The sequence below is a fragment of the Antedon bifida genome, chromosome 10 (genome assembly GCF_963402885.1).
Source record: "Antedon bifida chromosome 10, ecAntBifi1.1, whole genome shotgun sequence".
Lineage (NCBI taxonomy): Eukaryota > Metazoa > Echinodermata > Crinoidea > Comatulida > Antedonidae > Antedon > Antedon bifida.
In genome coordinates, this window is record NC_136235.1 from 19,206,816 (window position 1) to 19,221,251 (window position 14,436).

At 31.8% G+C, this 14,436-nt stretch overlaps 2 protein-coding genes across 3 annotated transcripts in view; both read left to right on the forward strand.

Moving 5' to 3' along the window:
* Window positions 1-14,436, forward strand: part of LOC144854298 (uncharacterized) — a 123,198-nt gene that overhangs the window by 87,360 nt on the left and 21,402 nt on the right. The window lies entirely within an intron of this gene.
* LOC144854297 (high affinity cAMP-specific and IBMX-insensitive 3',5'-cyclic phosphodiesterase 8B-like) overlaps window positions 1-14,436 on the forward strand; it is a 41,859-nt gene that overhangs the window by 24,091 nt on the left and 3,332 nt on the right. For both annotated transcript variants that reach the window (XM_078712235.1, XM_078712236.1), the window contains 10 exons: window positions 130-197; window positions 1,457-1,627; window positions 2,778-2,835; window positions 9,147-9,279; window positions 10,324-10,522; window positions 10,980-11,110; window positions 12,793-12,879; window positions 13,137-13,269; window positions 13,630-13,797; window positions 14,077-14,206. In XM_078712235.1, coding sequence (XP_078568361.1) covers window positions 130-197; window positions 1,457-1,627; window positions 2,778-2,835; window positions 9,147-9,279; window positions 10,324-10,522; window positions 10,980-11,110; window positions 12,793-12,879; window positions 13,137-13,269; window positions 13,630-13,797; window positions 14,077-14,206 — 1,278 coding nt within the window. The remainder of the gene's footprint in view (window positions 1-129; window positions 198-1,456; window positions 1,628-2,777; window positions 2,836-9,146; window positions 9,280-10,323; window positions 10,523-10,979; window positions 11,111-12,792; window positions 12,880-13,136; window positions 13,270-13,629; window positions 13,798-14,076; window positions 14,207-14,436) is intronic.

The following is a 14,436-nucleotide window of genomic DNA, read 5'->3' on the forward strand; positions in this document are numbered from 1 at the left end:
AGCTTAGAAAACTAGCCTCTCTGCGGATGATCAGCTAGTGAAAATTATCACAGAACATCTGCACCTAAACGATATTTTAAAAGTTTGCAATTTTAGACTCAGAATTATGATAAATTATTTTTCTAACAGGAAATTTAACAAGGAGACAATCCATCGCTAGGATTCACTCGATGATGATAGAAGCTCCGATAACGAAGGTAAAAAATAACTATTTCTAGAAACTGAGTAGTAGAAATGTTAATTATTTTATACGTTTCTTTTATTCATTTTTATTTCATTTTATGATCATTTTAAAAGCGTCACACTTTCCCGTAGAACAAACAAGGGAAAATATATGTTTCAACACTATGATCACCCCCACACTGGACACTTTTTTAGTTTAGATTTCCCCTAATAGAAGTTTTACTGTATTGGTTATTTTTTATTATTACAATAAAATAGTAATTAGCATTTGTGTGCTTAAATCTTTGCAACAAAAATGCATAATATGGTGACAAGAGTCAATATATCTTGGTTATACATATTTTATCTAATCTATTAACTTTTCCTGTCAACTTTTTCTTAAAATTATATAATATCTTAATTAATTTGCATATTCAAACCCACTAGTCATGACTGTTGGCATTAAACCAATCAATACAACAACCACATTAACTGACTCACCCTTAGCCCGTTAAAACCACAACAACAACGATGGCAACCCTATCAACCTTTGCATCGATAAATAGGCCAACACCATTGGTGTATACCCTATAGCAGGATGTGTAATTACCTTGGAAGTGGGCCAACATGCATACTTTCCCTCGTGCCCCAAAACATTTCCCCTTATTCTTCCTGCATTGTCACCTGTCTCCCCTGGTTCCTGATTTGACAGCATGTCACAATGCATATTGACGTACTTTCGTTCCGTTCTTTTTAGTCCTTCCCACAGGTGGCGGTTGTAATTAATACAAGACTCACTTGCTACCTACGTTCAGGAACTTAACTTAATCTTAGATAATTCTTTTCAGTTATATTATATCATTGAAATCGCATTAAAAATAAACTTGGGCTATCCTAACATTTACTTTGTCATTGTATCTACAACATAAGCAATTACATTGACAAAATATGATATTTTGAAATATGACTTGATACTTTCTTGTATATTCCGATAACCCCAAACGTACATAGATTTCCTTCATATTGTTTTTTTTTTTTCCATTATAAATTACAACGAAGTATTCATTCAAAATTCACAAATAATGAGAAACGGATATTTTATTTTTTTATTAACATTCAGAGAGACTTAATAATAGAATATGTATATATAAAGTGTGTATATATAAAGTAAAAAAGAAATTTAAAGAAATAAAATTCTGAGCCTGTGGGGAAAAGTGTAATAACTGAAGATTCTGACCAATTGACATTTTTTTTAAAGTTACTTTCGCTACAACAATACAATATCCTTCCACAGGTGATTAATATAATCAACGCAGCTCAGGAGAACAGCCCGGTCACGGTCGTTCAAGCTTTAGATAAAGTGTTAGAGATTTTGCGATCGTCGGAGCTTTATGCACCGCCGTTAAATTCCCAGGGGCATGAAGAGAATCAGATGACAACAGACTTGGTTGGCGGATTAATGACAGTAAGTTTGGAAAAAAAGATTTTAATCATTTTTTCATCAATTAAAAAATGTGTACACTATCAAACTAGTTTGTCAAAAAAAGTGTGATGTGCCCAAATATGGTGGTTGTATGCTCAAATATGGTAGTGATATGACATCATCATGTTCATATATTGGCACATCATTTTTTATCACAAAAAGTTTGATAGTGTACTGACAGAGCTTTAGTATAGATATAGAGCATCTTGTATTTTAGTACTAGTAATATTATGTCTAATTAAATAGAATTGAAAAATAATTGAAATTTTAAAGCATTTAACTGAAGCTTGCTTTTTCCATATTTTTTCCTCTTTTGCCTTCAACTAATATTTTAATTTTAGACATAAATTTCTTAGATAATAATCCTATATCTATAAATACATGGGTATATTATTTTTAACCAAACTGGTGACAATAGGGTTTGTTTTAATAATCGATATAACAAAAATATATATTTCATAAAAACCAATTTAAAAAAAATATATTGTTTTATGGTAGCAAGCATAACACATTTCCAAAATTGTGTTATTTCGTCAAATAGTTCGGTTGCCTTAAAATAATCAATTTTTGTGTACATATCTTTGATTTCATAGAATAAAAACACTTGTATTTGCTTAGTAATCAAGGTTCATGAAATTAGACTAAAATACATTTATCATTGTCAAACATTATTCAATAAGATAATTTCCCATTTTGAGCTGTTATTTACCATAGAAACTCCATCTCCATGGTGATTGTTGGCATGACAATTGTTGCATCTACTATGTATGACTCATGTAATGCGGTTTGATATTGTAAAGACAGACTTCTGTCAAGTTGTTTTTATTACAAAGGAATTTCAACATTAATGAATGACTTCCCAAGTTTACGTGACAAAATGGGAAAGAGAAAGTAAGAACAAATTAAAAACATGGAATTGGTGGCAGTTTTCTCTGAAAATATCGGAAGCTTACCTTTTAATAGAAAAGATTATATCGCCTCGGAACAACAATCAAAGCATGTCTTCCACTTTCATGACTAAATCCCTTATCCCCAAAATACTCCTAAAAACAAATATCTCCAGATGTCCGATTATGAATTCCACTATAAAAATAGTTATGGCTAAATATGGTCATCTTTTATTACTTTCCAGCATAGTGGTTTTGCATTACGGCGCAAGATGTCTGGACCGGAGGCTACTATTACAAGAGGTACTAAAAATGGTTTGACAGTTTTAATTTTTGTTTCATTATATTCCTTACTCATTGATTCTATATTAATATTACTTTTCTTCTACTTTTTACCGTATCCCCAACCATGATTCACTCTACAACTTTCTCTTGTGCTCCGACATCCACATCTAGTTTGACAAAAAAGTGTGATGTGCCCAAATATGGTAGTGATATGACATCATCATGTCCATATATAGGCACATCACATTTTGTTGTCATATACAGTTTGATAGTGTAGACAGAGCTTTATTTAGGGTCTGCACAAATCAAATTTAAACGTTGCAAGTTGTTTTGTGGTGGGATTATAGAGGTCATGCCCAATGCCAAACGAGTGCCACAGTTAACCAACTGAAACCAGCCAAAAAAAAAAATGTTGGTGCACTGGTTGTTGGTCATTTACTATCGCCACAGTTGACCTTGCATCTAATGTAATGTTTTGTTATCAACATTGTCTACCATGTACCTAGTTTCCTGTGTGCCGATAGATAAATGGGAACACGATCGACCATGCGCCTAGTTCTCTGTACCGATAGACAAATATGACACAGGATCTGCCTTGCTGAAAGAAAACAATGAATTTGCCACACTATCAGCAATGCTGATACTAGTAGAGCAAATATTGACTGCTGATAGAAAATACTCATTTACATGCATGGTCGACCATGCGCCTAGTTCTCTGTGCCGATAGACAAAAAAGGCACATGGTCAGCCTTGCTGAAAGAAAACAATGAATTTGCCACACTGTCAGCAATGCTGATAGCCTCCACAGCAAATATTGAATGCTGATAGAAAATACTCATTTACATGCTTGGTCGACCGTGCCTATAGACAACTACAGTATATAACATACACACAATGTTGACTGTGCCGATAGACAACTATAGGCCGTGGCTATAGACAACTATATGACACACATATGTTGACTGTGCCGATAGCCTCATCTCATTTACAGTAATTGTATTGGCAAAAAGGCAAGTTAAAATATATTTACGTAACTACACCTGACATCTGTCTTGTTATAACATATCAACAATATTGACTTTCACCTATATCTAACATCTTTAATTATTACTCATTAATAAATCTTCTATATAATTAAAATAACCTGTTTTTTAAACTATAGTGAAACTGGAAAATCGGTATTATTAGACATAGTAAAAAACAATGGGAATTCACTTGGCTTCATTATCCATTCTTTACGAGCAAAATGGCACCTATCAGTTTGAAAATAGTTTCCATTTCAAAAAAACTTTTCCATAAAGCTCTGTCTACACTATCAAACTTTATGTAACAAATAAATGTGATGTGCCCATAATTATATGGACATGATGTCACTATCAAACTTTATGTGACAACAAAATATGATGTGTCCATATACAGTATGTAAATGATGATGTCATACAACTACCATATTTGGATATATCACTACCATATTTGAGCACATCACACTTTTTTTTGTCAACCTAGTTTGATAGTGTGGACAGAGCTTAACTTGAATGTAGTTAAGAATAATATAGTAGTAGTAGTAGTAGTAATAATATACATTATTATTTATAGGATAGTACAATAAATTTATTTTAGAGAATCAAGGCTTCACTCTGATTGTGTGGGTTGAATAGAATTTACTGTATTGTATTTAATGATGTCCTGATTATCTTTGTTATTCTATTCTAAATTTATTTTCCCATTTTCATCAAAATGTTAAATATAACTAAATTTGGTTTCAAACGTATAACAAATCTGGATTGTAATCATTGCTAAAAATATTATTATTGTTTTTAGTTTCTTTAACTACAATAGTATCCCAATTTCATAGAAAAGGTTAAATATAAACTAAAGTTTCCAAATGTAGATAATAGTTATATTTATTTGTTTAAGGTCTTTTTTTTTCTACTAGTCATAATAATAATAATATAGATTTATATAGCGCACGTACCACTCAAGAGTTATCAAGGTGCGTTAACAAATATATATAAAAATATTTATCCATTGTCCACCTTTTATTCCTGTCCACTCAGACAGCGCTTGCCTGATATATCTATCTATCTATCTTTGTCTAAGTACATTCACTTGCACTGATGAAGGGCTAGTGTTGCCCGAAAGCTCTGCTAACTTTTCTGGCTATTTTACTTTATCGTTTTGATTTAGCTTTTTGCTTATTTTATTTGTATCTCCATTGAGATCAAGCCACTGATACCCACAGCATTGTCATTTTTGTATCTCCATTGAGATCCAGCCACTGATACCCACAGCATTGTCATTTTTTTAGTAATTTGCCTTTGCCATTGTAATAGAAATGTAGTTCAAAGTTCCAAATGTAGATAATTTTTGTTTTTATTTATTTGTTTTAAGGTCTCTCATGATTTTCTACAAGTCATATTTACCCATTGTAATACGAAAGTTGGCATGGTTAGCGGAATAAACATATTAATAAGACGAAGGAAGCCGGTAGTCAATTAGCTTAGATCAGGTGTAGTTGTAGTGACTGAATCATAGCTCCCTAGGCTGCTTTGATTAGGCCTAAGATAACAGACCAGGGGGATTTAACAAAGGAAAAGCTATCCTTCTTCTTGTCCTTATTTTTTACACACTCGGGTCAATTTAATAGATGGTTTGTGTTAGATATGTAAGCAGTTATTGGCACAGTTTTGCTTGACAGTTTAAATCACTTATTATGAGCAGTTACTCCTCATTATATATTATTATAACAAGGCACGCATTTAGGCTAAACAGCCCCCCCCCCCTCCCCCAGTCTATAATGCTGGATCCATCCCTGGTAGCGATGAATAAAAAAAGACCATCTCCCATCTCTAGCCTGGTACTTAAATTAAATTTGTACCAGAGTATATAACTTAAGTTTTGTCTACACTATGAAACTAGTTTGACAAAACAAGTGTGATGTGCCCAAATATGGTAGTGATATGCTTAAATATGGTAGTGATATGACATCATGTCCATATATGGACACATCACATTTTGTTGTCACATAAAGTTTGATAGTGTAGACGGAGCTTTATGGGCTTATACCACTGACTGACCAGAGTAGGAGAATACAGCCTCTGTACAGTATGTAAAACGAAACCAAGTTTAACATTGGGACATCCACAAGCGAACGAAATGATTTCAATAGTTATTTAGCAACTTATTAGAAATACTGTTCTGCAATCTGTCCATGTGCACTCTATCTGAAATTCCATATTTTCTCATACTCATTGACTTGAGTTGAAATTGATTGATATATATGAATTATCGGTTTCTCTTTCACCTTTCTTTTCCCCCTAATCCACTGTACTGACTGTAATTGGCCGTGATGTATGCTATAATTCTGTTGATTTGATTTTGACGTTGGTCCTGTTTCTCTGTTGAGTGATGTTTATTCGCTATTTAAATCAATTTTTTCCTCAGCCTCTGAGTAAAAAAAATTCTCATCTCAAATTCGGTCCTCTATGGACCCACACAAGTGGTAGTGCAGTGCCTACCATTAACAACAGGGACCGAGATAAACTATTACATCAGGGTAAACCCTAGTCTTCCGAATGATGCATTGGGTTCTTTAAAGTGTATGGAAACAAGCTCTAGAGCTTGATATAGGGTTATCCTCTCTATATATGTATTTTTATTTGATGAATGAGCAACAAATAGAAAACAAACAAACCAAAAATGTACACTGGACTTCCAATTTTAAGTCCTTATCCAAGAAGACTTGTTCTACCTCCAAAAACAATGATCAAGGAGAGAGTTGAACCAGTGCCACCTATGTGGCTTTATTTTGCGGTGCCCCCCTTACTTAACCACTCATAATAGTGACCTTTCACACTAATATAGGTTAATACCACTACGTAGGTGTAGATTATTATACATATGCAATACATGCGTTATGCTACTTCATCTTGATCTTATTGGCTTAAAGTTTTGAGAGCAAGATCACCGAGGATGACCTCACAATGCAAAAACTATGAAACATGATTACTCTGACCTAATTTAGTTTATGCCTTCTTTCAACATGCATTACAAAGAATAAGAATTTCAGTTTTTGTTTGTTCTGTAGCTTTGTGATAAGTACTGTACCTATATATCGTTTAGCTCATTAGCATTTAGCTTCACTTTAAAGAACCTAGTACATCTTTCAAGACGAGTAGGGGGTTACCCCATAACTGGGCCCTCTGGGAGACCAGTCTTTGAGTGAAGAGGTTACCCAGTATAAATAAATAACAAATTCCAAAATTCCATTTAATTCTTCCATAGAAGATAAAATAAAAAAAATTATTTTTCCAGTTATACTCACGCAAGCAGCCTGGAAGTGTCAAATTTCATGTCCACTCCACCCATGTGATTTCATGCCAATCAGTTGTGCCAATAATTGTGTGAGCTTGCACAATTTTATCTAGTTGGCCATTTTAATTTTCTGAATTAATTATGTATAATTTGATGGGATGTCAATAAGTCAGTATTTCACTGAGGTTGTTACTCTATTATGATTTATAACCTTTTCATCAAGCAAGAGGCCAGGCCAGGCTAGTCAGAATTTCTCCAGGGAGAGGAAGAAGAATCTAGCTGTATATTGTCCAGGGATGTTAGTACGTTGACCATTTAATAACAACAAGACTTCAGGTTTGTCCTGTAAGAGGCCAGTGGCTAGCCTTTCTCAAGGGAGAGAGGCCGGGAATCCTCCCTAGGGGTACTGATGATGATGACGTTTAAAATGAAATATGATACTTCTTAAATATCTGTATTCTTTCTTAATTTGACCGCTAGTCTTGGTCAAAATTAATTTTCTATATTTCTGTTTTTTCTTAGAGCAAATTTTCCATGTTATTGTTATACAGCGTACCATACCTATTATTGGACATTTGCACCCCATAGTTGATAGGTATAGAAAAGATAAGGCAAAAATAAATTCATAAAAGAAAGAAATAGAAAGTGAATAAAGTACCCTACATGCAAGTATGATGTATACACTGTTTTACTACCAGTCATTGTACAGTTTAATCTTTTTTTCTTTTTCAAAACTATACATTATATTTAAGTGTGATAAAAGTGTCTTTAATACAAAAACAAATATTTAAATAACAAGTAAATATGTAGTAAAAACTGCCTATTATCATTAATATATTGTCATGTTCCCCGATGACTACAATTGCTTTCACTATAGAAAAATTAGTTTAGCATGAGGCAGGAAATCCTCACAATATTAAAATCCTTTGAAAATATCTCATCATTTGATCAATACTACTACTAATTTAATGTTTAATTCGATTATTATTGTGGAAACTTAGAGGAAACAAGATGTTTACAAGTTATGCGCAGGTGTGTTCAATCACTGACGTGATGTCACGTCGTTCAAAATCCTTAAAAACGACAACCGCAGTTTCTTTACCCCTCATTTCACTACTGCTCTTGTTCGTGACAACATATGAATTTATGATATACGTTTTAGTACCAGTTTACAATGAGGTTTATACCAAAGGGTATGTTGTTGTAATCTTTATTTTATAGTTATTTTTCTGGATAATTTTTATCTAAATCTGATTAAAGTTACATCTATTCTGGTTGTTTAAGTTTATAAAAATGGGATTATTATCTTCAACATTGTTTTGTAGTTATTTTTCTGGATAATTTTAATCTAAATATATTTAAAATTACATCTATTCTGGTTGTTGTTTAAGTTTATACAATGGGATGTTTATTATCTTCAACTTTGTTTTGTGGTTATTTTTTCTGGAATAATTTAAATCTAACCTGATTAAATTTAAATCTGTTCTAATTGTTTTATAAAGTTTATACCAAGAGATTTGTTTTGTCTATATTCATCTTATAAAGTTCTTACTTTATTTTGTAATCCATTAAAGTTTTCTTCTTTGGTTACCTTTACTTTTAATAATTAATTAGTTCTGATATTTTCTTTAAAAAAAGATTTTTCTATTTTTATTTATTTATTTTTTTTTTTTTTCTATTGAACAAATATATTGTTCACAGTAACAAAGCGTGTTCATTTTTACAATTGATACACCTAATTGTGTTCTTGCCATTTGATTTTTTTTTAAATTTCATATCCATACTATTTTAAGTATTAGTTCTATTGCACAGTAAAAGGTATTTTTAATGGTTCTATTTCATGGCAAACTCGGGGCTAGTGTTACTACTTGTCCTATTTAACTTGGTTCATCTTGTTAAATAGAATAGTCGATCTTTCAACTCATGGATATATTCTTCCCATTCAAATCATAAATATTTTTATACTATGCTATCATTTCTAACCCCTTGTTTTTTTGTTGTTTTTTTTCTTGTAGTCATATCATCACTAATGCCTAATAATTCAGGTACATACATCAGCCAAGTACCTCCAGAAATCAAGCAGTTGTTGCTTACAGACGAATTATGGGATTTTGACATCCTTGCCTTAGAAAGAATTACATTACATAGGTATGTACACTTTGTTGATTTTCCCTATTGTATCCATAGAAGAAAATAATTCTTGTTTTTTTTAAGTTTTTTTTTGTATTCAGTATTTTACACAGTGGCGCCTTACAAGGTGGAACCACTTTTGCTTCAAGGCACCTTAGATAACAAATACAGCATTTTAAAACAGCAAAGAAACTAACTAACATAAATCAAATCTTCCAGAATTAACAAGAAATCGTACATAATAAAGCAATTCACATTATTGTTCAAACATATTGTACATTACCCCTTGTTCATTTCATAGGAAGTGTCCCCTTATTAGAGGTTCTACTTTAATACCATTATGTTCCTAAAAGATGAATTTAAAAGAGATTTTAATTTAGGGTAACCTGGAAACAGACTTATTTGAACCACTCATTGCCAAAGTATACATGTGTAAATATTGATTCCAAACCACTGTTAAGCCTTATTATGCGAGAATCATGTATTGTATATGTGTTACGTACAACATTTTAAAATTAATTGACCGAAATGTCCTCGTTATCAAATCACCCATTGCTTCTATCATATTAATTGCTGTTCACTAATTAGTACTTGCATAATTAATTTACATAATTAGCCTTGCACATGTGCTAAATACAGATTTCGATTTGAACCTCATGAACTATTCAAAATGAGTGGATTTGTTAGAGGGCATAATCCCAGTTTTCTCAGTTTAAACAGAGGGCTATTGTATTTATATTGTAAAGATAAAAGCAATTTATTTGTACATATGCCACAGATGTTCTTATTTGTTATTATTAAATAATACTAAATCCGTGAAATATATTATATTTACTGATTTATATAAATTCAATGTTACTCTTTTCTAGCTTCCTTAATTGTAATATATTTTTGAAACAGAAAATATACAAAAAAAAAAAAATATTTTTTGGTCTTTTATTTATTTTTTTTTTATATTATTTATTTATTTTTATTTTATATACATATAAATTGTAATTTTAATATTTAAATAGAAAAAATAAATTTGCCAATTAATACAAATTATTGTCTTATTAATTTCAGACCGTTGGTCAATTTAGGAATGAGTATATTTTCACGGTTTAGTGTGTGTAGCTACTTAAACTGCTCGGAGACAGTGCTACGTAACTGGTTACAAGTTATCGAGGCAAATTATCATTCATCAAACCCTTACCATAACTCAACTCACGCAGCAGATGTACTTCATACGACGGCTTACTTTCTGAGTAAGGATAAGCTCAAGGTAATGATTTTTTTAAGTAACTTTTTTAATAACAAAAAGTGTGTGATCATGTTTATAATAAGGTGTTTGTTCTGATTACCATACATGCTTAAGAAAAAAAATATTAACTTTGTTTTTTTAATTTTTTTTTTTTTTTACTAAAGCTCTGTCTACACTATCAAACTAGTTAGACAAAAAAGTGTGATGTGCCCAAATATGGTAGTGATATGCTTAAATATGGTAGTGATATGACATCATCATGTCCACATATGGGCACATCACATTTTTTGTCACATAATGTTTGTAGACAGAGCTTTAGAACTGAATTGATAAATATAAAGCCGCACTTTCTCTTATAAGAACTTCTTAACTATCTTATCTTTTAAGCACGATTACTAAATGTTAGCCCAGTATTACTCTATTTCTTGTAATTATGGTTTCATAAATTTTAATTTTCAAATGCGCTATTTTTCCTCAGCAATGTTTTGACACGTATGACCAAGTAGCATCGTTAATTGCGGCAACCGTTCACGACGTTGACCACCCAGGAAGAACTAATTCATTCTTATGCAACGCAGGAAGTGAACTCGCAATCCTATACAATGATACGTAAGTATTTAGGTAATTAACTGGCATTCTTAAAATGTCAGATGTCACTATGAAATCAAAGAATCAACTTTATTTGTTCCATAACTTTAAAAAATGTTCTCCTCAACATTTAAAGGCGCTATTGCAAACAGGGAAAAAAAACAAAAAACATCTTATACTGATTGATGTGTATTATTTCAGTTTTCTGCTAAGTTAATAGCCTATAGATAACCATCATAAGTTTGTATACTACAAATATGATGAAACAACTATGTATGTATGTAATTCAAATTTACACTCGCATATGATGTTGCATAGTTGCAATGGACTATTTATTGAATATCATATGACACACAATCAGCCAATCAAATGACAAGGATAGAATATAAATCCAAAGGCAAAATACTGAAAATAATGACAATACTGTGGGTATCAGTGGCTGGACCTCAATGGAGATACAAAAAAAATAAGCAAAAAGCTAAATCAAAACAATAAAGCAAAACAGCTAGAAAAATATATATATACAATTTCCTCAATCAGTGCTATTTGAAAATAAGTTGCCTATATTAAGCCAAGTTTGCACTAGCAATACAAGGGCTCTAATTTCAATGGCACCCTGTCAAAGGTATCTTAATTGCATATAAATTGTTGCCTTCGTTGTAATGTAAAAAAAATCGGAAGAATTATTATCATCGTATTTTCATTAAATACAAGCACGTATAAAAAACGCCAACTATTATTTCTAAAAATATCTTGCGAATAGAATTGTGTCACATCTAATGAGGTACTTAGGCTAAATACACAACTAGTTTATTTATTTATAGCACAAATTGAATCCATCTAAGAAAGATAATGTTCGCTACAGGAGGTAGAAAATGTCATGTTGGTATTTCTTGGCAATATAGATTTATGCATACAAACATGATTTGTATGACATTTGTATGTGAACATGATTAATGATTTGTGATTGTGTGTTATGTTAAAATGATTTATGTATAATATAGTATCAGAGTAGTAAGTGAATCATTCCAAAAATGTCATATGTTATAGAAGTTAAAAGATCATATTTGATGACATTTGTTTTATTTCAGAATACTTTTAGTACATCACTAAAACCTTTTCTACACTATCAAACTTTATGTGACAAAAAAAATGTGATGTGCCCATATATGGACATGATGATGTCATATCACTACCATATTTGGGCACATCACTACCATATTTGGGCACATCACTACCATATTTTGGCACATCACATTTTTTTGTCGCATACAGTTTGATAGTGTAGTCGAAGCTTAACTGTTAAATACAAGATTAGGTCAAAAGGTTATAAGGACCAAAAAACCGACTCTCCATATGTCAATACTATACAGTCCCCTAGCTTCTGATTTGACATTCATGTTCAAATTTTACTTTATGGAATTCCATAGTTTTATGTCCATTGTATCAGGTCATTTTGCATGAAAATACTGTATTCCGGAGGTGATATATACACTGTATATTATATACATTATTAGGTGATATATACACTGTATATTATATACATTATTAGGTGATATATACACTGTATATTATATACATTATTAGGTGATATATACACTGTATATTATATACATTATTAGGTGATATATACACTGTATATTATATACATTATTAGGTGATATATACACTGTATATTATATACATTATTGTTTTATTTGCAGAGCTGTGTTGGAGAGTCACCACGCTGCCTTGGCATTCCAAGTGACGACCAAAGAAGATAAATGCAACATATTCAAAAATATGGATCAGTAAGTTTAAATTTTCTTTTAAAAGGTTATCTTCTGTAAAATTCTTCAATCTCTGCAACCTCATTGACTTGAGCTGCAGATTTTATTAACTGTCACCATCAAAAAAGCCAATGCATTGTGAAATACGAGAATTGAATACATGGTTTTGCATCTAAATAGTTCCTAAACATTTCAAATTGCAGGTGGATTGTAATATGTTGGGCACCTGGTTGACATCAGTGGAAAATCAATTTATTTATGTTTGGTTTTTTTTTCAGAGATGAATATCGTATGTTGCGTCAAACTATCATTGATATGGTGTTAGCCACAGAAATGACGAAACATTTTGAACATCTCAACAAGTTTACCACCAGTTTTATTAAAACAAATGCAGAGGATGGCATGTCAGTGGTATGTCATTTTCATCTTTATTTATTTAACAAAGGTTTTGTTCAGAGATCAATTTTGTATGTTAAAATTATATCCTAAAGCTCTGTCTACACTATCAAACTAGTTTTTCAAAGAAAGTGTGATGTGCCTAAATATGGTTGTGATATGCCCAAATATGGTTATGATATGACGTCATCATGTCTATATATGGGTACAGAGCTTTATATGGAAATAGTAAAACACTGTGTCAAGGCAACCTGTAGATCATGTTAATTCAGGGAAAATGCATTACAATTAAATACTGGATTACTAAACATTTTCCTCAGAATTTTCAGTTAGCCAGTATACCATCCAATTGTTATTATTATTTTCTTTCAACAGATCAGTGGTTCTCCTGGCGGTATCTCACTTAGCTCGAATGTGGCACCAGAGAATCGCACCCTTATACGGCGAATGCTTATCAAATGTGCCGATGTGGCCAACCCCACCAAGCCTCAGGACCTGTGCGTAGCCTGGGCTGACAGAATAGCTGAGGAATACTTTTCTCAGGTAAATAATACTACAACAAATATGACCGTAAAGCTCTGGCTACACTATCAAACTAGTTTGACAAAAAAAGTGTGATGTGCTTAAACATGGTAGTGATGTGCTTAAATATGGTAGTGATGTGCTTAAATATGGTAGTGATATGACATCATCATGTCCATATATGGGCACATCACTTTTTTTGTCAGTACATTCAAACAAGTACTATATTCATCATCATCATATCTTGATCCATATTCAACCTGTGTAATTCATTTTTAAATTGTTTGTATTCAATTGTAGACTGAAGAAGAAAAGAGAAGAGGTTTACCTGTTGTTATGCCTGTCTTTGATAGAGTCACTTGTAGCATTCCAAAGTCACAGATGTCTTTTATTGAATATTTCATCAACGATATGTTTGATGTATGGGACGGTAAGTGAACAATGCACTGATTAATTTATGTAATTTGTATGAATAAATGACTAAAGCTCTGTCTACACTATCAAACTAGTTTGACAAAAAAGTGTGATGTGTGCCCAAATATGGTAGTGATATGCTTAAATATGGTAGTGATATGACATCATCATGTCCATATATGGGCACATCACATTTTGTTGTCACATAAAGTTTGATAGTGTAGACAGAGCTTTAGTATTGCCAAA